The 24,283-nt window shown below is 41.9% G+C and overlaps 3 protein-coding genes across 9 annotated transcripts in view; 2 read left to right on the top strand and 1 right to left on the bottom strand.

The window, feature by feature from the left end:
- The window catches only part of caska (calcium/calmodulin-dependent serine protein kinase a), a 126,098-nt gene that overhangs the window by 46,096 nt on the left and 55,719 nt on the right, over positions 1 to 24,283 (bottom strand). For all 7 annotated transcript variants that reach the window (XM_070838765.1, XM_070838766.1, XM_070838768.1 and 4 more), the window contains exons 3-7: positions 24,025 to 24,130; positions 21,414 to 21,491; positions 21,260 to 21,332; positions 1,788 to 1,890; positions 257 to 432 (exon numbers count right to left, since the gene is read on the bottom strand). In XM_070838765.1, coding sequence (XP_070694866.1) covers positions 257 to 432; positions 1,788 to 1,890; positions 21,260 to 21,332; positions 21,414 to 21,491; positions 24,025 to 24,130 — 536 coding nt within the window. The remainder of the gene's footprint in view (positions 1 to 256; positions 433 to 1,787; positions 1,891 to 21,259; positions 21,333 to 21,413; positions 21,492 to 24,024; positions 24,131 to 24,283) is intronic.
- On the top strand, positions 3,037 to 4,693 carry gpr34b (G protein-coupled receptor 34b). Its single transcript, XM_070838485.1, has 3 exons — positions 3,037 to 3,062; positions 3,372 to 3,980; positions 4,095 to 4,693. The coding sequence occupies exons 1-3, from the start codon at positions 3,055 to 3,057 to the stop codon at positions 4,675 to 4,677; spliced, it is 1,200 nt and encodes a 399-aa protein (XP_070694586.1). The 5' UTR covers positions 3,037 to 3,054; the 3' UTR covers positions 4,678 to 4,693.
- On the top strand, positions 12,023 to 13,563 carry LOC139208563 (probable G-protein coupled receptor 82). Its single transcript, XM_070838281.1, has 3 exons — positions 12,023 to 12,856; positions 13,049 to 13,180; positions 13,255 to 13,563. Exons 1-3 carry the CDS (start codon positions 12,023 to 12,025, stop codon positions 13,369 to 13,371), a joined length of 1,083 nt encoding a protein of 360 aa, XP_070694382.1. The 3' UTR covers positions 13,372 to 13,563.

Here is a 24,283-nt window from a genome sequence, read left to right as displayed (position 1 = left end):
ATCTGGATTATTTGAATGTAGGCCTTAGAGCGGTGAATCGGAAATCTGTCCACATATCACCTCACAGAGCACCTCTGTGCATCGGCTGTTCGGCTTAACAGAAGACAAGTTCAACTTAGAACTCAGCTCTACAACATTAGAGAAATAAAGCCAATTAAATTGTGGGTTTAACAGTGGGGATGCTTGTGTTTAATGGGCATATGAAACTTTGCTTTGCACTCAGAGACTGTCGAGGTCCTTTGGTTAATCTCCCCACCTTGTATTTGCCTTTGCAGATGGCTTCAAACAGGCGCTCCTTGGTGCCGTAGAAAGGCAGACACCCTGAGAGGAGGATGAAGAGAATGACTCCGCAGCCCCACACGTCCACAGGCTTACCATATGGCTCTCTCTTCACCACCTCTGGAGCCATGAAGTGTGGAGTTCCCACTCGACCTGGGATTACAAAGACAGAGTGGTGTGGGTGCATCACTTATGAATTCAGGACCGTGTATAATTAAAACGAAGATCTAAAAACATGCACGAGTGCAATGACGCTGACTGGGATTTCTTTATTCTTTTATCATTTCTATTTTTACAGTATGTGAACTGAAAAAGAAAATGTTTTCAGATTTTGCTTCCCATTTTAAAACCTGTAAGAAATCTCTCATGTCATTCTATTTCCAAATATGATACTTTGCTTGTGTTCCCCTGCAAATAAAATATACTTTATGAGTTTAGCAATTAGTTTTCTGCTATGAAAATAAAGGTTACACAAAAGAGGAAGTAATTTCACTGTGACTTTTCTACTTCTTGATGCAGCTGAGGGATCAGATAGTTTTTCATTGCCAGGTTCAAAAACAAACGTAATGTTCCAGTTTTTAATGTGCAAAGTGAAGTGCACTTTTCTTGCCGCCCTTCACAAAGCTCAGAGCTTCAACTTTGGTATTTGTTGACATTGAAGTGCAGTTGCTAAGAAGTCAGTATACAGCATATAGCCATGTCTGTTTCTACTTGTGTACTTGTCATAATTGTAATCACAATAAAGATGAAATTCTCCAGGGAATTGATTTTTTGGTGCCATCTCACCATGTCTGCTCACAGGCAGATATAGAACTGGGGGGCAGTTTTCTTTAGAAGTCAAGAGTTTTTGAACCAAGAAAGGTCTCATCAGTATTTAAGTACTCCATACGTTACTGTATGTGGTGAGGGTACACGACAACCTGTAGTTGAAATCCAGCGCAGAATGGCATTCTTGCATATATCAATGTTTTTCACATTAGGAGCTGTTTGCCTTTCTACTTATTTTTCAAGTTTGATATTTTTATTTTCAACAGTAACAAAATGAAGGCCAACAAATAAGAAAAGACATACTGAAAACCACAAAACAAGAGCAAAACATAGACAACAGCAGTCACAACCTGGTCAGTTTACAAAAAGTGGTTTGTATATACTTATCACTCTTAACCAGCTCTTTTTCAGGTATATTGTTACTGGGAACCAGTCCCTTACAAACTACAAACTGTCTTCCCAAAGTCTTTTGTGTTAAAATGAAGTAAGCCAAAAAATTAGCCAACATGGGTTTACATTTTGGCTAATTTGCACCATTAAAAACAATACTGAATTAGCTGTTAGCAGCTTCTGGTTGCAGTGTACCCATGAATGTGCAGACAACTATCACTGGATTACTTACTGAAGACAACTTAAAACTTGATGTTTCTCAGGCTAATTCCCCAATAGTGAGTATAATTCAAATTTCAGTTAAACCTGATAATTCATGTCTCTAGTATGTTCGGGCGTGTTTACTGTACCTCCTGCCACCAGTCCCGACTCTCCGAGCTGGATAGCTACTCCAAACCCCCCCAACTTCACTGGAGCTGAATTCTCTTTGGATGCCAGCAGCACACAGTGAGGCTGAGTATGAGAGGAGAGAAGACGGGTTTATGATAAAGAGGTCATATTTTGCTAATTAAAGAGCGACACCCTCCTATAAAAAAAACAAAAAAACATATGTGAAAGACACACCCAAAGCCCCAAACCATCACCCGCTACGACCACACAAATACTTGGCACTGTGGGAGGATCATAGGAAAATGAGTGATATACATTCAAGGCTTTCTTCAGTATCTTAAGCAGAATGTCAGCTTGTTTTAGTTAGTAACTTCATACATTTTTTTATGTTTTGTTTCTAGCTGAGATGCCTCCTACTTGACATTACAGAATCATCATTGTCATGAATTAATCAAGCTGCAAATTAGATTTTGAAAAAATAAAAATAAAGACATGTGAATGTTGTAATGTCACATTATTCCTGAAGGGTTAGGTGATGGCATGATTAACATTCAAGAGCAAGTATAAGATTCCCATGATCCTCCGCCTACAGATTTAGCTTGAGAGGTTGACGGCAGCGAATGTCTCTTGGGTGGCAGTTTAAAACTTGGCCTTGCTATAATCTGAAGCCATTGCTTTAATTACTGTGAGGGCACATGGTGGTATTTTGTGAGCCTTTTTCTTTCACAGCTGGCTACACTCAGCAGATACCTCCGCATTATAATATGTGCCAAAAGTGGAGAGCACATTGTGTATATAAAAAAGGTACCCTGTGATCCTAATGCTTGCCCTCATGTGTGTAATCAGAAGGTCTACACTAAGCCCTGCCCTGTCGTTCTCTCTATCTCTGTGCATAGTGGTTGAGTGGGAGGAAAGAGGGGGCTGACCAGAAAGTTTTCTCTCTTCAACATCACCGCATTCTGCACTTCAGTATTTCTCTGTCTACTTTCGACAGCACAGCTGGGGGGACATGTTTCTCAGAGATAGGAAACTTTATGCAGTACTATTTTCCTTTTAACTTATAATATTCGGTCAGTGAAAGAGGGACAACAGCAAGTTGAATACACAATGACAGAGGGAAAGGATCGTGAATTTAGTCTCATCACATTTTGGATAATCTCTGCGAGAGATTAAATTTGAGGGAATATGCTGGAGTAACTGAGACAAAAAGAAAAGGACTACAAAAACAAGTAAGCTACGACTCTTCAACACAGAATCGGTGTGCAATATGTTTTTTGACAGACTTCAATGACTAGGTGAGTACTGAATCACTTTAAAATAGTAGCAACATCTTTCAGTTTGTTACACTGGCTGCAAGATAAGGGCTACATGCCATGAGCAAAACAAGCTCTTAAATTAGCTGCTAATCTTTTGCTATGAACTCTTGCAGTGAATGTACCTGTGGCTGCTCAACTTGTTGGGTGTGTTACCAAACAAAAAAAAATGGTAGAAAGCATGACTTCTGTGCCTCTGCAGACTTACAGGTGTCCATGTGAAGTAAAAACTGCCAAAATACACTAAATCTAATCCATCATATTTCACCTTTGTTTCTTCCTCATTTGCAGCACTGAGAAGATCACAAAAATCACCATGACGAAAAACATCTCCACCACCTCTGGCACAACAAACCTCCAGACTCTAAATAGCTTCCTTTCCTTAGTCACCACCAGTGAGATGAACCTGACCACACACCCTGGCCCCCAACAAAATTGTGTGGATTATGGAGCACTGAAAAGCCTGTTGGCGGTGGTCTACTCTATAATCTTCGTCCTGGGTCTAGTAGGGAACCTGGTGGCCCTGTGGGTTTTCTTCTGTGTTCTCACCAAGAAGAACTCTGTGCAGGTGTTTCTCATAAACGTAGCTTTTGCAGACCTGCTGCTGGTGGTTTGTCTGCCGTTCAGGATACTTTATCACAGCCAAGGTAACGTGTGGAAACTGGGTCCCACTTTGTGTAAAGTAGTTGGTAACCTCTTCTACATGAACATGTATATTAGTATCACGTTGCTAGGGTTGATCAGTGTGGATCGCTATCTGAAAATCCATCGCAGTGCAGGCATGCGGCACAGACTGCGGTCCACAAGGTGGAGCATTGGCCTTTGCGCAGTTGTCTGGATCATGTCCTTTGCCTTGGCTTTGGTGCTCCTCATGTCAAAGAATCACTCGCAGTCGGACAGGTTGGTGACATGTATAATTAAACTGCCTGAATGTATTTATTGCGTTTTGCTTAAAAATCCCAGCATGTGTGATATGAGCACTCTGAGCTGACGAAACTCGTTTGGCGTTTCCAGGTGTTTCCATTACAAGGAGCTCCATAATGCAAAGTGGAAAGCCTATATCAACATCTTTGTGGTGGGTATCTTCTGGCTTGTATTCATCTCTCTGGTTCTGTCTTATGGAAAGATCGCTCTCAAGCTTCTGAGAACATCACAAAAAAAATCAGACCTGCCCAATGCAACCCACTACGCTCGAACTGCAAAGAAGTCCTTCTTCATCCTCTTCGTCTTCACCGTGTGTTTTGTCCCCTATCACATTGTCAGGGTGTTCTACATAAAAACCCAGATCACAGACACTTCATGTTTCTGGCGGGGCATGGCTGACAAAGCCAATGAGGTGGCTTTGCTATTTTCTGCCCTCAACAGCTGCCTTGATCCTGTTATGTACTTCCTGTTGTCCTCTTCAGTGAGGAGGGAGGTGTTGCACTTGATGAGCAACATGTTTTGTGTGAAAGACGTTGCTGGAGTCAGTGGAAGCAGCTCCACTGTTGAGTTGGATGGTAAGAGTGGGAGTACTGCCAGAGGGCAGGCAAACGTCAGATCAATCAGCCATCCGAGGGAGAGGACAATTGCTGGTTACAGCACATCCGGGCTGTAAAGGTACTCACTGAGACAGTTTAATGGCCATCATTTGCAATGTAAACATGATAGCAATCAAACTGCCAAAGAAAGGGGCAGCAGCATGGACACTGAAGTAATCTGTGGCTTTGTGTGACATTGTGTATAGTACAGGTGGTAACATTGCGTAGCACCTTGTACTGTAATTGTATTTTTAAACATTGTTTTAGTATGGCTTCACGCTTTAGGCTGCAGAAATCTTGGGGCTCTAGTAAATGTATACTTTCCAGCATTATTAGGTCCATTGATCTTGCAGAGACATCCTTTTCAATCATGCATACAAGCAAACAGAAAATCAACTCTTTCTCAATGGGTGAGGAGTCCTCCAGGAAAACAAGTTTACAGGATGTCAACAGGGCACTAGTGGTCACCAGTGTGAAGAGCATGAGCCAAGTCTGCTTAAGATCTCAAAATCTGTACAAGAAACAACAGAAACTAGTAGTAGACTCTAAGAAAACATAATACAGCATTTTTAAAACCTCAATAAAAATAGATCAGTCTCATATGGACAGGGAAAACCTTGAGTGCGGTACCCTGTCACATATATAACCTCATAATATAGTACTCTGCTGATAAGAATCCATTGTGTTGCACAAGGTAATTTACACCAAAATCTATAAACAATCAAGCGGTAATGGGTAGTGCTATCCAAGATGTAAGTGGAAAACAAGTATCTTTGTATGCATATTTAAACTACTACTGAGATTCCACACAAATAAAAACAGTTATTTTCATGATGAAAAATCTGGTGATCATTTGTTGATTAATCAATTAACCGTTTAGAGCAGATAATGAAAAATAGTGAAAAGAGTCTGCAGCCATGCTAGAAGCTCTGTGAGGCTGTACTTAGGTACGTGAGCTGAATGCTAACACTAGCATGACAACATGCTCAAAATGAAAAAACATGTAGATGTTCAGCAGCTATTATGTTGACCATGAACACCACCTTAGTTTAGCGTGATGGCATGCTAACATTTGTTAATTAGCACTAAACACAGCACACTGATGGGATTGTCAATAGTTTTGCAGGTATTTGGACACAAGTCAAAGTACTGGACACACTGAAGTTTTTACCTGGTGATGGATAAAGTCAGGGGATTAATAAAGCCATTTGGATACATTGTCTGGGCACCAGTGAGATGTTCAGATATTTAAAGTGAAAACTTTGACATGCTGATGGTGCCACAAGAAAACCCATGGGATCACCAAAGCCATCATCTTGGCACCATGTATATCTGTACTATATTTAATTGCAATTCACCCAATAGTTGAGATATGTTACTCAAAACTGAAAACGTTAACCTAGTGGCGGTGGTATAGGAAAAGACAGAGGGTCATCATTAGGATGCATCTTCTGGGGAACATGAATATACACACTTGAACCAGAAACTAAATGAAAATCTATCCGATAGTTGTTGTTTAATTGTTATACTTTAGTCTAGAGCAAAGTGGTACACCGACTGAATGACAGAGCAACACAGTGCTGTTGCAAATCACTTGTTTTTGCCCAAAACTAAAAACATCCAATGCACAGAGGACCGCTTTTTTTTTTTTTTTTTTTACAAAAATGACAACATCAGAGAGTTATTAATCTGTTGTTGCTGGTAAATGTTGCTGTTGATTGACTAATCAATTCATGATTTGAACACAAGAAAAAACCCTGAACTTGATCAGGGACTTTTTGTGTAATCAAGCAACAGTTGGTTTTGCCAGTGTATCAGTGTTGTGTAACTAGCCATAGCTGAATGACAGCAGCAACCACAAACATAACACAGAGATCACTAAATATTTGTGGTGTTTTTTTCACTTTATTTACATCTGTGGTCAAGTACTGCTGAGATAAACACAATGGATCAATGTGGGACATTATAGAGAATTTTTCACTTCTGAACATCAAAGCCTGAACTTTCGTGACAAATTATGATAGTGGTCACAAGCTTGAAAAGAAGCCAGAAGAGATGACAGCTTGGGGCTTTACTGATGAAATGCCACTCTTGCAAAACTCCTGCAAATATCAGGGCTGTTTTCGTATTTTGAAAACATGTTGTACTAACTGTCTCTTGAGATGATTTACTTGTTTTCAAAGCATATACCAGTGTACTAAGTCGTGTTTGTGTATAAAATGAAAATGAAATGTGTGTCAGTCAATCATCTCTACAGTATGACATGAGGAACAAACACACCCAACTCTTTTTGCATCTTAGCTAGAACTAGAACAGCAGCGCAACCTTGAGGCAGAATAGATCCCGACACCATCACCAAATATCTCTACTGTGAGGGTGTTTTTGAGTAGAAAGAGAAAGATGGATCCTCTAGAGCAGGGGTGCCCAATACGTCGATCGTGATCGACCAGTAGATCGCAAGGCAGTGCGGGTAGATCGCAACATAAAAAAAAAAACGCGCTAGCTACTGCAAGCGAGGGAAGTGACCTAGTTAGCCTTCCAATTTATATCTACTAAAGAAGGGATACTCTGAGTTGGGGAATAGGACAGAAAGGGATATTCGTCTCCATTCTGTGCAAGTCATCAGAGGAAGGAAGGGAGCATAAATGTATTGAATGTTCCAAATACTCTTGTCACTTGTGTGCAAATATTGATGGTTGCATAACTGTTCACCTATGTGCATTACTGCTTTTATGTGGAATACCAAGGGTTAAATTAGTTGCAGTTATGCAGTGTACGCCAACATATATTGTGTATATAAAGTATACTCAGTATATATTGTATATATAAAGTATACTCAGTAAACAGTGGTCCCTCGTTTATTGTGGGGGTTACGTTCTAAAAATAACCCGCAATAGGCGAAGTCCGCGAAGTAGTCAGCTTTATTTTTTACAATCATATTTATTTTAAGGCTGTAAAACCCCTCACTATACAGTTTATACACTTTTCTCAGACAGGCATTAACATTTTCTCACATTTATCTCGTTTGAGGCAGCACTTAAAAGTCACACTGCTAGCGATTGAACATTTATGTAAATTTGGCAAGCCGAACGCATTCTGTACTGTACAGAGACACGGCACGGAGGAGATTGATTGACATTGGTCTACAGTCCCTTAGCCAATCAGGACGCAGAACACAATGCGCGTTCATACACTGTAAAAAAAAAAGCATGTAAAATTGCACTAAAAAAATCCGCGAAACAGCGAGGCCGCGAAAGGTGAACCGCGTTATAACAAGGGACTACTGTGTGTATATATATATATATATAAATAAAAAACATATGTTTTGCATTTTTAATGTAGGTAGATCATTTTGACCTGGTCATTTTAAAAGTAGCTCTAGAGTATAGAAGAGAGTATAGAAAAAGTCACTATCAAGTTTGGGAGAATCACAGAGGAACAGATCATCCTCATTATTACAATGATAATTACCATTATCATTACATTTGTAAAAACACATATCAAACAGGGGAAAGAAGGATTGCAAAATGTGTCCTATACTGCATTCTCTTTTCTTAAACAAGAAAAAGTAAATGCAGTGCACCACATGTCATGTAGCATATAGTACCACATCTTCTTGGTCTCATTTTCTATTCTCAAGCAGTACACAACATGCTTTTCATAATTATACATGGTAACTAAGAACATGGAAACAAATATAGAACATATGAGAGAACGACACCACCCCCACAAAGAAGAGAGCAGAGGTGAAATGTTTGCTCTAAACCTCTAGACTGGAAGGAAGCAGGAAGATGCAGAAAAGCTTTGCATCGAAGCTGACGTTTTTACATTCATCTGTGACTTTTTCATTTGACAGTGTTGCTGTTGTGGATGATCTTGTCAGAGCTCCTGTCAGAGGTATGTATGATATGAACATGAACTGCTCTGTGTGTAATACAGCAGAGCAGTATGTATTCTATATTGTTAATGTTAAATTTGTTCCCTTATGTCATTTAAAAAATATGTTTTATGGTGTCTAATCTTAATTTAAAAAAAGGACTTAGGTAAACATTAGATAACTAAATGCTGTCAGTAAAATATTACATAAGATTACATACATTTGCCAAAAGTGACTTAAACTTTTTCCTCTTAGAAGCACATATGGGAAACAATTTGGGGTTCAATGTCTTGCTTGAGGACATAAGAATGGAGGTCTACGTTCTACTGCTTACAAACGTTTTGTTGCCATAACTTGGTCAGGAAAGTTGCTCTGTGAGTCTTGCTTTGCCGGTGAAGTTGTTCACTGTCAAGTCTGTGGCTACACACCACAAATCAACTCTACACCTTGACAAACACACTAGCATTCCCAGGCCAGGTCACTGGCGTGCCTACAACAAGCTCCCTCTTCTGCCAGCCCCTGGACTCCCTGGATTGTTCCACAGCTCATCTCACCTCATCATCCTTCTACCGGACTGGTCAGCTGCCTCACCACTAGCACACACAAGCCCGCCTGCCTATCCTGTCAGGATCTTTCCTCCAGCTAAGACCATCAGGACTGGGCTGGTAACATTTCCAGGCCACCTCTCTGCTCCCACTGTTATGCTGTGGATTATCACGTGGATACTTCTGGGCTGCACACCGCTTCTCTTTCCCCGGACACCCGGCTTTTGGTCACAAGCTGACGCTAGCTCCGTACTAGAGCCCCTCAACCAGACTATTCCGCCGCTGTACTCCACCTCTCACCCGTTTGGACTGCAACGACATTCTCAGAGAAACTGGAATAATCAGCAGACGCTGTCCTCCACACAGAGATATCTGGTCATATGTTCACACATCACTCCTCGTCTCCAAACTCCATCCTGTCCATATGGTCCTGCTGTTGCATGCCAATTACGTCATCACAACAAACAACACATGAATCTGTCCAATCTCCATCGTTTTCCACAGACCTCACAGCCAATCACAGAGCAACGACACGTAAAACTAGCTCTGCTCAACACTCTCTCACTTAACAACAAAAGGATAATTCTGAATGATTTGATTATGGACAGTAACCCGGAGTTCCTCTATCTCACTAAAACTTGGCACAAACCCCTGGACTTCTTCTCACTAAAGCAGACCACCCCCACCCCTAGGATTCGCATGCATTGACAAACCTTGTCTTGAGGGGTAGGGAGGTGGGGTTGCTGCTGTTTACAAGAAGAACTTTAAAACCACTATATCCATTCCTGCTGCTCACTCCTTCGAACACCTTACCTTTAAACTCTCTTGTCCTACGCCTCTTGTCAGTGCTGTTTTCTACCGTCATCCCAAGCCAAACCCATTGTTCCTCTCTGTTTTTGTTCTGACCCAGCTATGTGCCATCTCACCCTCTCCTACTAGGCCAATTTCTAAATCCACATCGTTGACAAAACTGCCAAAGAATTGCTAGAAGTCCTACACTGCTTCAACTTCACTCATTCTGTACTTGGTCTGCTCGACTGACGTCACACACAAAACTCCTCCCTGCCTTAACCTCAACATCTCCAACCACCTGGCACTTTGGACATTAACATACGCATACCCACTCCAAGAAACAAACGCAAAATGTCCTGAAATCACCACCCTCAGCCTTCATAGCCTCTCTTGCCACCAAAATGTCTACCTCACTTCCCTCGCTGTCTGATAATCCCTCCAACTTCATTAACTACTACAATGCAACACTCTCCTCTTGTCTAAATCAGCTGGCTCGCATCAAAACCAAAACTCAATCACACACTCAGCTCCCTGGTACACTCTTGAACCTGGATTAACAGTATATATCCAAGCCTACAGTGACCACCTTCAACAGTACAAAGATGCTCTCAACACAGCCTGGACCTCCCACTACTCAAATGTCATACATTCTGCCTCCAACAACCCCAAGGTTCATTTCTCCATAATGAACAATCTTCTCAAACCCAGTAACATCAACTGCAATTCTTTCCTTACATTTTCTCAAAATAAAATTAACACCATTTACAGCAGGATGACCACCTTCCTACACTCACTGCAGCCCTTGACACCATCAACCACAGCACTCTTCTCTCCCGCCTTGAATCCTACCTCAACATCACCGGCACTGCCCTCTTCTGGTTAAAGTCATACCAACTGCACCTCTTCCACCGCTCCTCTGTCACATGACGTCCACCAGGGTTTGGTGCTTTGCCATCTCCTCTTCATCCTCTACATGCTCCCCCTTGGTAACATCATAGACTGTCAAGGTCTCTGCTTTCACTGCTATGCTGATGATGTCCAGATCTACATTTCCACCAAATCCAATACTCACTCTACCCTGACCAACTGCCTCACTGAAACTAATTCCTGGATGCGAGACAATTTCAAAGTGTGAAAAAACTGATATAATCATCATCAGTCCCACATCCCCAAGACCACTCAGGACTTCTGCCTCACCATCAACACCTCCACTCTGTCTTCCTCCCCACACATCCACAAGGATGGAAGAATGGAATCATCTTTGACAGCAACCTCACCTTTCAACAACATATCAACAAAATCACCAAATCTGCCTTTTTCCATCACAAGAATATAGCCCACCTCCACCCATCACTCTCCTCTGCTGCTGAAACCCTTATCCACGCCTTCATCACATCCAGAATCGACTACTGCAACAGCATTTTTTACGGCTCATCATCCAAACTCCTTAATAAACTCCAGTACATCCAAAACTCTCTGTCCTCCAGAACCTTCACTGGCTCCCCATCCCACAACGGATCCAATTTAAAATCCCTCTGCTCACTCACAAAGCCCTCCACAACCAGGCTCCATCCTACCTCACTGATCTGTTCCACCAGTACACTCCTTCCTGCAGCCTCCGCTCCTCTGTTGCCAACCTCCTGTCTCCACCATTCAGGACCAAGCATCAGACTTAGGGTGACAGAGCCTTTTCCATTGCTGCCCCCTTCCCCTGGAACCCTCTTCCCAAACACATAAGATGTTAAAAAAACTTGTCAAAACTCACCTCTTCATAACTGCTTTTGATGTGTTTAAGTGTTAATGTTGATGTTAATGTTACTTTTGATATGTATTTTTGGCCTTTTGTAAAGTGTCTTTGAGTTCCCAGACAAGTGCTCTATATAACATAATATAACAAATTGAAAAAGGTATTTACACTGAGCTAAAGACACCTGTTCATGTTTCATGATCATATGACACTTTTGAAAGATAAAAAGATCAAAGTCACACAAAATCATATACAACCAAAAAGAAGCAAGAGCTTTACAGTTGTTGAGAGTAGAAAGTCTCCTGCACACTGTGATACACACATAAAATCGGTACTGTATGAAAGTCTTCAGTATTTTTCTGTGTTGTGTAACATACCAGATTTGTTTCTGTCCTGTCTCACTTACCCATCACTTCTGTGTCCTTACAGATCCAATGGAGTTTAAATCAAACATTTTTCCCATGGATAACGCTTCCTGCTCCTCCTCTGTTCTCTCCCTCTGCCCCAGTGCTGTCTCTCTCTTTTTCCTCCCCTCAGTCTACACACTCCTCTTCCTCACCACTCTCCCAGGCAATGCCATTTCTTTGTGGGTATTCCTGCGGTACATCTCCACCATCTCCCCCACCCATGTTTATCTGTCCCACTTGAGCATCTCCAATCTGATGTTGTCCCTCACCATGCCTTTCCTCGCAGCCTACTACGCCTGGGGCTCAGTTTGGACTCTGAGTGGCGTCCTGTGTCAGCTAGTCCTACACGGTGTCACCCCAGTGCTCCACATCAACATCTACATAAGCCTCATGATCCTCACGTTGGTGGCCCTCAGCCGCTTTGCAGCCCTTATCCAGCACACCCACGCCTCCAGGCCAAGCGCATGCACAACTCTGCTTCCGCATGGCTTCTTCTCTTGTCTAAGAAGGAAGTCCTTTGCCTGCAGGATGTGTTCCACAGTGTGGGTGGTGGCGGTGGGGGGCATTGTACCAGTGACTGTTTACTACTCTGCAAACGAAGCTGTGAGGGGCAATGCTGCTGCAGCTGGCAGGGATGGAGAAGCTGAGACAGGACAATGTGCGGAAGTGTGCTACAACCCTGCGGTGGAACAAGGAGGGAGTCTGTCTGCGGCTTTCTCTGTGCTTCTTTCAACCATCTTCTTTGTGCTCTACCTGCTGGTGCTGCTGTCCTACATGACAGTGCTGAGGCACATCAGGCGCTCATGTCGCAGCACAAACGTCACCACAAACATCACCACCTCCCACGGCCTGCTGGGTAGGGTGCACCGAAACATCATGCTCATCCAGGTGTCTTTAAGTTCTATTATACTCTAAAATAATGACCTTCTTTCGTTAACTTTACGTTTAAGTATGTTTAATGCATTCGTAACCATAGTCAATTCCCATCTCTTGGATCAAAGATAATTCCATGTAAAGCATGAATCATCAAAATTTCACTTGGCTTGGAACCGTCAGCCTTTCTTAACCTATTCCTCCCAGGTTGTTCTTTCAGTTTGTCTGTTGCCGTACCATATCTTCAAACCCATCTTCATTTCTCGGGCTCGTGACCAACGTCTGCTGACATATTCACCAGATCCTGACACCTGTCATCCACTCTCCACCTTCATCGAGGTAAATACATTTTAAATTAATGACAATAAATAGTTGTCTTTACTACTTAACTGATATTTCTCCTCTTCCTCTAGCTGAAAAACTGCCTGTTACTTCTGGCTGCATTGCGAGGTTCAACTGACCCTTTGATGTACTTTCTATTAGACAAGACCTTCCGTCATCAAACCCTCAGACTTTTAAGGTGCAACTGAACCCAGAGGCAGACAAATGCATTGGTCAGCTACCAGGAGTGCCAATCAAAAAGCTGGAGAGATGGCAATTGGAAACATAGATAGCTTTAACATAACATTTAACATAGATTTAAGTCATTAAACTATTTTGTATGAGGCATTTTCTTTTTGCCTGATGTAAAAAAAATAAATAAATGTGTTTTGTGCAGATGACTTGGTAGTCTAGTCTCATTAATGTGGCATGTCACTTATCTCTCTTTCAGCAAATCAAAACCTAAAAAAGATTTACTGTAATATAATTTATTGGGGGAAAATACATTTTCAAATATACATGGAACTGTTTGTAGGGCACCTGTCAAGTGCAACAGCAGGCTACATTGATTTCTTTGTGTAAACCTTGTTAAACCTTGTTCGGTAATTGTGTATTAATTATTGAGGAAGAGTGACAGAGTGTGCACAGCAGAAGGTGTGTGACACTGCATTGGGGGAGTTATAAAGAGGACAATGTCGGAGAAGAAAATGACTAGTGTGGCCCCTTTAGGCTAAAGCAGACAGCTAAGAGTCTCAGATACAATCCCACTGCGACTGTTGTGGTCCTTCAGCTTCTTAAAATCTTGCATAAGTTTCTTCAACTGTTCACGAATTTGTCTCGGCGTGTGCCCTACATTTAGCTCTGCCGGCTTGTCCGCTATTCTTCCATAGACTCGGCCGTCCCGCTGAATTTCTTCCTCTGCAAAAGAGCCTGGACCTCGTCATCCGTCCACTTCTCGTAGCTTCTCTTCTTTTGAAGAAATGAAATAAACAAGTTTGCAGCTACACTGGCTTAAACACGGAAGTGCAGAACGCTGCAAGTGTGTTCCACCAATCAGCGTTCTTCAGCACACAGCCCCGCCCCTCAAGAGTTCAGAGGAATCTGAAAAGTTCCTCCTCGCTACTAGGAACTTTTCTGTGGAAAGTTTGGGGTTGAGGGAAAGTTTTATCCCCGGGTGGAAATGCGCCGAGGTTTTTCAAAATTCCGGGTAAATGAGAAAAGTTCCTGCGGTGGAAAAGGGGTTAATCTCCCAATTGTTCAGCTTCATTACAGGTATCAGTGGCTCGTGGCATGTATGTATATTTGTGTGTGTGTGTGTGCAAGTGGGATCTTGACTTTTGGCCACAGCAGAGGTCAGTGCTCTCCGAGTGCCTTTCTAGTCTCGTCCTGCAGTGGCTTTTCTCTCACCTCATACCATCTCCCACTTACAACTACAATGTAACAGACAATAACAGTTTAACTTGTTTCTCACACTGTCACTCACTGCAAGCTAGTCAAAGTGTAGTGTAAGTTTAAACATAGTGCGGGAATTATGCTCCATAAACATTATTACAGCACATACTACATTACAGTATATACAGAGTGTAAATATGACATTAATTCGGTCTCTCTCTAATTAAAGAGTTTGGTCTAGACCTGCTCTTCATGTAAAGCGTCTTGAGATAATGCTGTTGTGATTTGGCGCTATATAAATAAAGACTGATTGATTGATTGATTGGATGAATTCAATTATTAAGACACCAAAAGCGCATCATCTGTTATAGAGCACAATCCTTTGACATTTATACCAACATTCACATGCACACTCAGTCTTGAACTGGATGGCAACATGATTGAAATAGGTGCGAGCATCAGTGATTCTATGCTGCACTGTCGCGACATGGGAACTGTTATAAGCTGGCGTTGCTGTTGACTTCGAAAACCATAAAAACCTGACAGGAATGTGACAAACTTTGTAGTACACTAAGGTGCAATTTTGTCACCAAACCTGTACGACTGAGATGCTTTTAAAACCAGCGGTGTGTATCAATGTATGCAGATCTTTGCACAAAAGTGTGTGGCATGCATATTTCTGAGCGTGTGTGTGTTTAACTGTGGAACCTCAATGTCAGAATTTCATGGTCGACACCTCAAGGCCCACTGAGTGCCATTAAAGATGCTATTAGCTCTGCCACATAGCCACTCATCGTTATACAAATAGCACCAACAACACTGCTAAAAGTCATGTAAAAACAACTAACATTCATGTATTCAGTGGGCAAATGTGTCCTCTCTCCATCTATCTCATTTGTACCTATTCATATGTAGAATATGGCATTTGCTCTGCACCGAGGCTGAAGGAAGCCAAGAGGAGGGACTGACGTGTTTTCACACTGACAAATTCATTCAATTCTAGCTGTTTTCCAGAGCCATGGCATAAACTGGGCACCTGTACGTGTTGATCAGGCTTTACTAAGTACAAAAGACAAAACTTGTTGCAATACCCAAATAAAGTCTAATGCCGCGGCTGTACTGACATGTGTTGCATAGGTCTTGAACACTGTGGAGCTCTAAAGAAAGTGTTTTCTGCTGCTGTGACACCGGAATATTAGTTGAAGATCCTGCAGGACAAGGTTGTCAATGAGGAAATGTTAGTTAAATAGCCTGAAGTTGTTAGCTCCTCAAAAAGCTAAGTAACTGAATAAGACATGAAAATTAAGTGCAGAAGATTTTTGGTAGAACTAAGCCAACCTCATCTGAATAGATTATTATGTTAAACAGATCAGAATAATAAGGCATGCCTACTCAGTAGTATTGGTGACTACTTTAATCATGTCGTACTGAACTGGACCAGCTATGAGCCATTAAATGTCAGAAAAAATAAGCAGGAGGCCACTGTGAGAAGAAGAAAGGTTAAGTTATGTGGGAAAATAACAGGCTGCTCATTGCTATTCTTTGTTTTTTCTGTGTGAAGAGTTCCGGTGCAATAATTTCATAGTTCCTCTTCAAATCTCTCCCATCTCTCTCTGACCACTGCAGCTATAATCTCTCATGTTCTGTGTCCATCTGATAAGACAGGACTGCAGACGTCACACTTGTCACGCTTTTTTCAGATGTTAAATTTCACTTTATTTTGTCTATTGCAGCCAACAGTCAGAGTCGATAAATCATGAGCGGTGGGGATTTGTACACACTTCCATTTACTCCTCCCACATCTTACGCGGTTAAACAGGAAACATATGGTAGATGAGATCAAACCTGCAATTTTCAGTGATGCTGAAATATCTTTTCCGGTGCAAACGCTCAGTGTTGTAAGTTTGATTGTTTAGTGTCACATAAAAAAGGTGGTCACATTCTGTACCTACATGCACAATAGGCCCCCACAGAGGCAGAGATTTGCAATGCTTTAAGAGACCTCGCACATTCTGATGCTTTTAAATAACCACGTATCTGTGAGCAGAAAAGCTATGACTTTATTGTAGATGTTTGATCTGACACACCAGCTTCTTAAATTGTAACAATGCAACGCGTAGGCACAAGTTTAACCACAGTGTGAAAAGAAGCTATCTCTAGCATGATGAGCAGAAATGCCACTAGAGGGTGTGAATGCTGACGCTGCTGAGACACTATATTTGATTCTTGGAAGCCAAACTATAAATGTCAGAGGTGAAGCTAGATGTTTCTTCTGTTGTGCGCGTGTGGGAGGAGATCCCTTCACCTCAGTATACCTGAGGCCTTAAAATAAGGCATACTCTTGATGTGAGGTAAGGTATATGTCTGCGCCAGCATGACTCTCTTTTCATTTATGTTCACATCAAAAGTTTTGCCATGTTTATGGTTCCTCGGATTGCTCAACACAACGTCAGGATCTGTGCTTTGCAGATCAAACATTTATCAGCTTTAGCTTCAAAACAGTGCGCTATAGCACAAACACTGAATGTGTGAACAGTCTCGGAGACGAAAGTTCACCTTGAGACGGTGCAGTGGTGCTGGATTTCAATGCAGTTTGTTGTGCATTTGCATGCACACGGTCTGCAGCAGAGGCAAACACACAGATCCACAGAAATAGAAACAAACACACAGGTGCTGCCGTCACCAGTGGGGGCCTGTGGTGAAGTGATGATGGAGATAAATACAGAGACATCATGGTGATATATGATATGAATTCAGTGACTTTCATGCATGGAAAGGTGGCACACTCAGTCTGATCCATATTCAACAAGGACAGCTTTGTTGTTTATGCAGTGCATGTGTATGTGTATGTGTATGTCCGCCCGGAGTGTTTGTGTGTGTCACTTGTAAAGGGCGTAAATCTTGGGCAGTACATCTGATAAGCCAGAGACAGGAGCTCACACAGTCACTGTTAAATGGTGATAATAGAAGTGAACACCACCCTGGGCCAATGTCAAAAGCTGCATCTGTACCTCACCGATCAAACAGACACATTTTTATTTTCACAAATATTTATGTCCTTTCAGCATATGTGTTTATTCCTACAGTTTACGGTATACTGCCCCAAACTAGAACAAATTCAGCTCATGTAGCTCATATATTAAGCTACATATCAGTAAAAACTATTCTCAGCACATTAGTCATGATTATTAAGTGTGTCTTCTAGTGTGTCTTCTCTTTTTGGCTTGTGATAATACTGCTTATTATAGCACTGCTCCTTCGTAGGGTTTGTCTGTGTCCGTCTTTGCGTGCTGCACTGTGTGTAGATTGACACCTACCGCTTGTGATCACCTTTACCTGCATTTTATGGAATATGTGATCAGTTTTTTAATCTACTGTGAAACCGAGGGACTGACGGAGCCTGAAGAACACGAGAGCCTTTCTTCTGGAGCGGTGACACACAGCAACTGCTATTTATGTAGCAGAACGAATTAGATCTGTTCTCCTGCACAGCTCTAGGATCAGCTGCTCATCTTTCTGATATAACAGTCATGTGGTAAATGGTCATGATGTGTTGGCATTTGTGTTTTATCATGTGTTTATAAAAATATTACACCACAATAAAAAAAAAAAAAACACCTGAGTGGCCGCTCACAATATGTTAAAACATAATTTCTTTGTCCAAAACACAGTAAATGAGTCACAGCGGAAACTCTCTGTGATGAGGCTTCCACAGCATTTGGCGTGGTTGTTAAATACCACCTTGTTTAGGAGTGTAACAATCATCTTCTCCATCAATTACTCTGCAAATACTTTTCTCAAGCAATCGACTGGTTTATAAAATGTCAGAAAATAGTGATAAATGCCTTTTTCAGTTTCTTAAAATCCAAGGCAACACCTTCACTTTGTTTGATCTGCCAATCATCAGTCTTGATCAGTCTTGTCTAGCAGAAAGGTGTCTCAGTAATTTTGTTATTATGCAAGAAATACCCTAACCCTACTCTGTCATTTAAGTTATGCCTCCTTTCATTTTCACCATTAGAATAATACATTGTAGGGAGGCAAACATGGTAACTTTCTTTTTTTGTGGACATTTTTTAGCTTTAATGGCTTTGTAGAGATTCTGATGTGATGGTAGACTTTGTTCTTGAGTAAATAGATTTTTTCCCTTTTCTGCGCTGCACTCTGTATTTACTATTTGAAGTCTATGGCTTTTTTGCCTTCATCTCTTCTGATTGCTATGTTACGGGCTTCTTCCTCTTTTTGTTGTTGGAAAGCACTTTGTATGGAAGGAATCGGAGTGTTGCGGCACCATTCAGGAACCTGGCAAGATGCATGCTTGTTTCCGTGTCAAACAGAAACGCCATGTCCACCTTTGGGATTGAGATTTGTCTGAAGGTGCTGTGTCCTGTTTTGTGAAATATTAAGGCATGTCAGTGCATCTAGAACTTACACCCAGCATCACAGTTATGGCTATTAGGTGGTGGGGATGTAGAGGAGGAGGAAATAGGAGCTGTACAGAGCTGAAATAAAAGAGATATCACTCTAATAACCAGGAGTGGCGCTGAGCACACATATTGTAGTTTTAACAGGCAGCTGTATCATCTCGTAGCTCTCTGAACTTACCGGCAGACTTTCGGTCACGTAAAAACAATGAGCCTAAGCCTGAGCGACTGATTCAACAGGGATCCAGTGCAGGAGAGCTGCCGACTGAAGCCAGAGAGATAAGACCTACTGTACAGGCTATGGTGACTAATACCTGAGCACAAGGCTGGAGAGAGATGGTAATCCACAAGCTTGGGGCTGACTGGGGCCTCATAATATGCATTATAAGTCTCTTGGAAAAGGCAATAAAACACATATACAAGCCAGCGCTGCAATTGGGATCAGAGAATATCACATAAAAAACATTAAACTCAAAACCAGGGAGGCTGTCGAGGGAACTTTGCACTGCTTGTTTACGAATGCTCAGAACGTGACGGCGGACACGAGATGCAAAGCATTATTTGACTTTTATTTCTGGCTCTACTCCTATTATAAGAGTTGGTTCAAACTGGCTAACAGTGGCTACCTGCAGCAGACACAGCGGACGTATTTTCAGACAACTAACACACTGGCACAAGCAAATGCTTTGACCTTTTCGAACAGACGCACACCAGTAATCTACAGACAAAGCGACAAATGTGAAGCTAAGATAGCGAATATTATTACATATTGATTCTGAGGTAGAAATAATAGGCAATCTGACATTTGACATCTAGATTTTCAAACTTTACAGTAGGCTGGCTGTCAATTTGCTGGTTTCAGCCATCTCGCACACAGGAGGCTGCAGCCACGACTTCATTCAAATCACTCAGCGTAATTAGTTTTTTTCTGTGTAATGAAAGCTAGAATAAAAGTGCTTTACTGAGACCAGCAGGTGCAGTGAAGAGAAGTGTCAGCTGATTTGTCACTGATGAGCACCATGATACGATAAGATAATGTGAGCTGATGAAGAAATATAGTATCTTTCTTAGCAAAACGTAAGGACAAAGTGAGCAGAAATTCACTTTGTGAAGATATTCTGGCAGAGAGACAAAACACCCCACAACTGCAGCTGTACTCCTAAACTCACAGGCTCATTAATTCATGTTTAGGAGGCAGCAGACAGTATGCAGTCTTTCTTAGACCAGTTCTATACATGCCAAAAGGCGCCACCTAGAGGGAAAGAAAGTAGCAGCAACAGCAGTTTAGACCTGCAGATGTAGACACGATAATGATCCACAAGCAAAGAATATACAAGCTACTGAAATTTAATAATCGCACCACAACAGGCAATGAGTTTTCCTGTTATTTTTCAGCTGTTCTGAGCTTTTAATCTACCCGCAATGATATAAATAGGGTGGGCAAAATAATAGCAGCACCTGTCAGTAAAATGCAAACCAACTCAACAGCACCACAAACTACATCCCCCAAAATGACTTAACGGTTGAATCAACACCTCTCTCAACAGTTTCTACGTAAAGTGAAGTACCTAACCTAATAAACTGGCAATTGGCAGTGAACTGTGCATGTGGTGACAGTCACAATCTGAAGTTTCTTTTCTGAGGATGGCAGCGGCGGGTCTACATCTGCTATTCTAACTGTTCTAACTTCTTGTGTCTGTAAGTGATGTCAGTGTGGGACTGATGGGGATGCACGGCAATGACCGCAGATTGAACTACCTGTAACAGATTCAAAATCTAGTTGGCCTTGTTTGCAGAAGACATGGATTATACCGTGCTTTTTAAGGAGGATCCTTTGACTTTGTCTGTATTTGAGGTTTTTTTTACCTAATTATGAGGGGCATGTCGGTAAAACAAGATTCTTTTGAATAAACTAGGCTCATCTAGATTGCTTGAAATGATGTCATGTAAAGATGTGATGTGCTATACTGCCAGTCAGACAGCCTGACTCATTTTAAGACATCTTCTAAATTCATGGTAGACACCACCAGCCAAATCTGCGTTGCTTGCTTATATTTAGAAAGTTTGACCTTCAATCTGACCGGGCATTTTTGTAGTGTGACGCTGGCTGTTTCTGGTTTGAATCAACAGCACTGTGTCTTTCCTCAGGCATGTTTCTGCAAAGCGGCATCATTCCTCAATTGTTACCATTGCCACATCTGGTTATAGTGCTTCATGTGTGTCTCTCTCATCCAAGTGAGGTCGTAGCAAAACGAGAAAATTGATTTGAAGTGAGAAATACCTTGACATCTCGGTGAATGACGTTGTTGTCGTGGCAATAGCGTAGCGCCTCAAGGATCTGTCTCATGTAGTGACTGAGGAGAAGGCATCAGGTAGTTATTTCACAGTAAGAGCATCTTAAGGAAGAAAATCATATTCACACTGCAAAACCTCACCTGGCCACTGCTTCACTGTAGACAAAGCCAGCATCTGCCCTCTTCACAATCTCAAAACACAGGTCTGCTCCATCCATACTAACAAAGACAGAGGTGGAAGTAGAGGGAGACACAGAGAGGAGATCAGTGTGGCATAAAGGTCAGGATGGGAAATCTTGGTAAGAAAGGTCACACTTATTAAAACTTGAGCACTGTGCTACTCTGTGATTGGCTATGTAGTTGAAATGGGAGACAGACCAGAGGGGAAGCTGTAATCATTTCTCATCTTTGTGAGTCGTGGCAGAATCACTGCCAGTACTCCTGTCGACCTCTCCACAGGGAAAGTTATTAAGAGAGAATAACACAATAACACAGAAAGTTATTGGGATCAGAAAGGGGACAGATTGTCAGATTGCCAAAATACACAAATGGAGAGGCCCATAATTAAAGATGTCTCATGGATACTCCACTAGAGGGAGCTGATTTTGTTACAGCACAAGGAAAGCATTACTTTTTCCACTGTGAGTAAGACTGGACAGATAGTTAAGAGGGGCTCTCTGACCAAAATCCAGGTGTTAATACTAAACATGCATCAAGAGGTTGTTTTTCACTTCCTGTCTCAAAAACTAATGCAAGGCTGTACTGGTGTGTACACAGGAATTCAAATATGGAGTGGTTTGCCACCAGACATTACACATTTAACAAGTTAAACCCAAAAAGATGGTTTGTCATTTCATTGTTTGTTATCGGCGACCTTGTGAGCTTTGAAAGGCGCCCTAAAAATAAAATGTATTATTATTATTATTATTATTATTGTTTTGTTCCATTTCACTTTTAATTTTTAATTACATTATGATGTAATGTTTACTTGTGTAGACAAGGAATCATTGATATCAAGAGCACATTGTGTGACAATATAGCTGATACCTTGGGTGTGGCTAATGGGGATCCACATGAACGGATGAACAAATGATACTAAACTAGATTTTGTACTGTCGGATCATGTAGCTCTTTGATTTTTCTTTTTTTCAATTTAACTTATGAACTGCCACAGTTAGTGGCAGAAAGGTAGCGCACTGCTCTTCTTAAATGCATTGTAATAATTTACCCAATAAAATCAGCTAATCTCTTAATAAACGCAGTACGTTTATGAATCAAGGCAACTTCAAGCTTCAAACCGACGGCAAACATGCTCTTTTCAGAGGGTTAAGGAAGACTCTCAGAGAGATGAGAATATTTTCTTCACAATATTGTCGGAGTCTTCTGGAGGAGAAGCTGTCGCTGTGATGGTGAGGTTTTAACGCTCTTGCATTAACAAAATCCCTCCGGAGTCTTTTTCAGCGAAGATAAGGCTCTAACAGCGACGGCCTCCCAGCTGAGTTAAAGCCAGGTAGTAGCCAGAAGTGACAGCTTGTCTATATGCACAGAAAACTCTTGCACCTCGTAATCAATAAATTGCTGGGGACGGACTTTTAAGATATGCCCGATAAGCCCTCGCACACAATACCTCAATCCTGTTTAGATGTTTACTTACACAGCACGCACATAGTGGACTGAATGACATTGCTCAGATACACACTCACACGTAATTATGACCCAGTCACTAAGCTACAGAAGATTCGGTCTCTGATAATTGCTCTACTTCCATTCTTCCAATTACTGAAATCTACTCTTTAGTGCCACTAAGCCTCAGCACCAATTAAACAGGTCTGTTATGTGGGACTAGGCTGCAGCAGATCCATATTTTCCCTATTTCCTCCCAACGCTCACATTTTAGCCTGCTTGATTAGCCAAGAGGGAGACGTGGGCGATGGGAAGCCATATGAAGCTGTCTGCACGTCTGCACTCCACCATGCTTACACACTTATCTAGTTCTGCTCTAAAAGGACTGGATCATCCAGAAGAGAAAGTGTCAAGTCTACCTGCAGTCCCATGTGTGCATTAGTGTGTGTATGAAGCAAAAGCTTGTGCACAAATGAGCTCCAAAACCATGACAATCCCTTTAACTGGGGCTCACTTGCATTTCCTCGAAAGTTCTCTCCCCCTCACCAAGCCGCGTGATAGAACTACGTGTGAAACCGGAGCACTTGCCTGTTCAGCGATAACAGAATCAAATGATAAAGGAATTAGTTCTGGAAGAGGAAGACAGATGAAGATACAGAGCAGGCTGGGAGGAACTCTGGGAAGGCGCAGCTTTGAGAAAGGCTGGAGGTAACAGCAAGTGTGAAATCTTAATCTCATCTCTTTCCCGTCATATATAGAGGACTGCACTCACCCTCTGCACACTGCCCCCCCCCTCCCCATTCCTTTTTTCTTACCCCACCCCCATCCTCAGCTAACAAGTTTTGTCATATCAGTGCTGATTACATAAAACCACTGCAGGGTTCGCTCTCTCTCTGTCCCTCTATTGCTGCTGCCGCCCTCCTAACACTGTCATCCTCTTCTCTGTGTGTCCTCTTTACCAACACCACCTCATCTTCACACTCCCCCGTAGGTGCCACATCCACCCCCTATGTCCTACAGGTACGAGCTGGATCTTTTACACACGTGTGTCAGTGTGAGGTTGTTTTTTTTTTGACGCCACTTGCATGTTCAGTCGTGCTGAGAGGAATCCACGCTAGATGAGACTTACAACTCGAAAACCATGTAGAGCATCCCATCTGAGCTGTACGTCTCCAGCAGCTCCACAATGTGTGGGTGCTTCAGCATGTGGCAGATACTGGCCTCCCTCTTCAGATCTGGAAACACACACAGATAGAAAGTGAGAGTGAAAAAAGGGAGATGAGCAAATATGACAACAAGACAAACATGCAGTTCCTGCCTGGTTCTCCAAACTGGGGGCGTGTCGACCACCATCTACAGTCACTTATACAAATGACTTTGGGTAAGTA

The sequence above is a fragment of the Pempheris klunzingeri genome, chromosome 10 (assembly GCF_042242105.1).
Source record: "Pempheris klunzingeri isolate RE-2024b chromosome 10, fPemKlu1.hap1, whole genome shotgun sequence".
In the NCBI taxonomy this organism is placed as follows: Eukaryota; Metazoa; Chordata; class Actinopteri; order Acropomatiformes; family Pempheridae; genus Pempheris; species Pempheris klunzingeri.
The sequence above is the reverse complement of the archived record's forward strand: the minus strand, read 5'-3'. Positions and strand labels throughout refer to the sequence as shown.

Bases quoted from the DNA above. Each gene is read 5' to 3' on its own strand.
- LOC139208563 (XM_070838281.1), top strand. From the start codon at position 12,023: ATGGATAACGCTTCCTGCTCCTCCTCTGTTCTCTCCCTCTGCCCCAGT. The intron at 12,857-13,048 runs GTGTCTTTAAGT...TATTCCTCCCAG, and splicing joins GAAACATCATGCTCATCCAG to GTTGTTCTTTCAGTTTGTCT. The intron at 13,181-13,254 runs GTAAATACATTT...CTCTTCCTCTAG, and splicing joins CACTCTCCACCTTCATCGAG to CTGAAAAACTGCCTGTTACT.
- gpr34b (XM_070838485.1), top strand. The intron at 3,981-4,094 runs GTTGGTGACATG...TGGCGTTTCCAG, and splicing joins AATCACTCGCAGTCGGACAG to GTGTTTCCATTACAAGGAGC.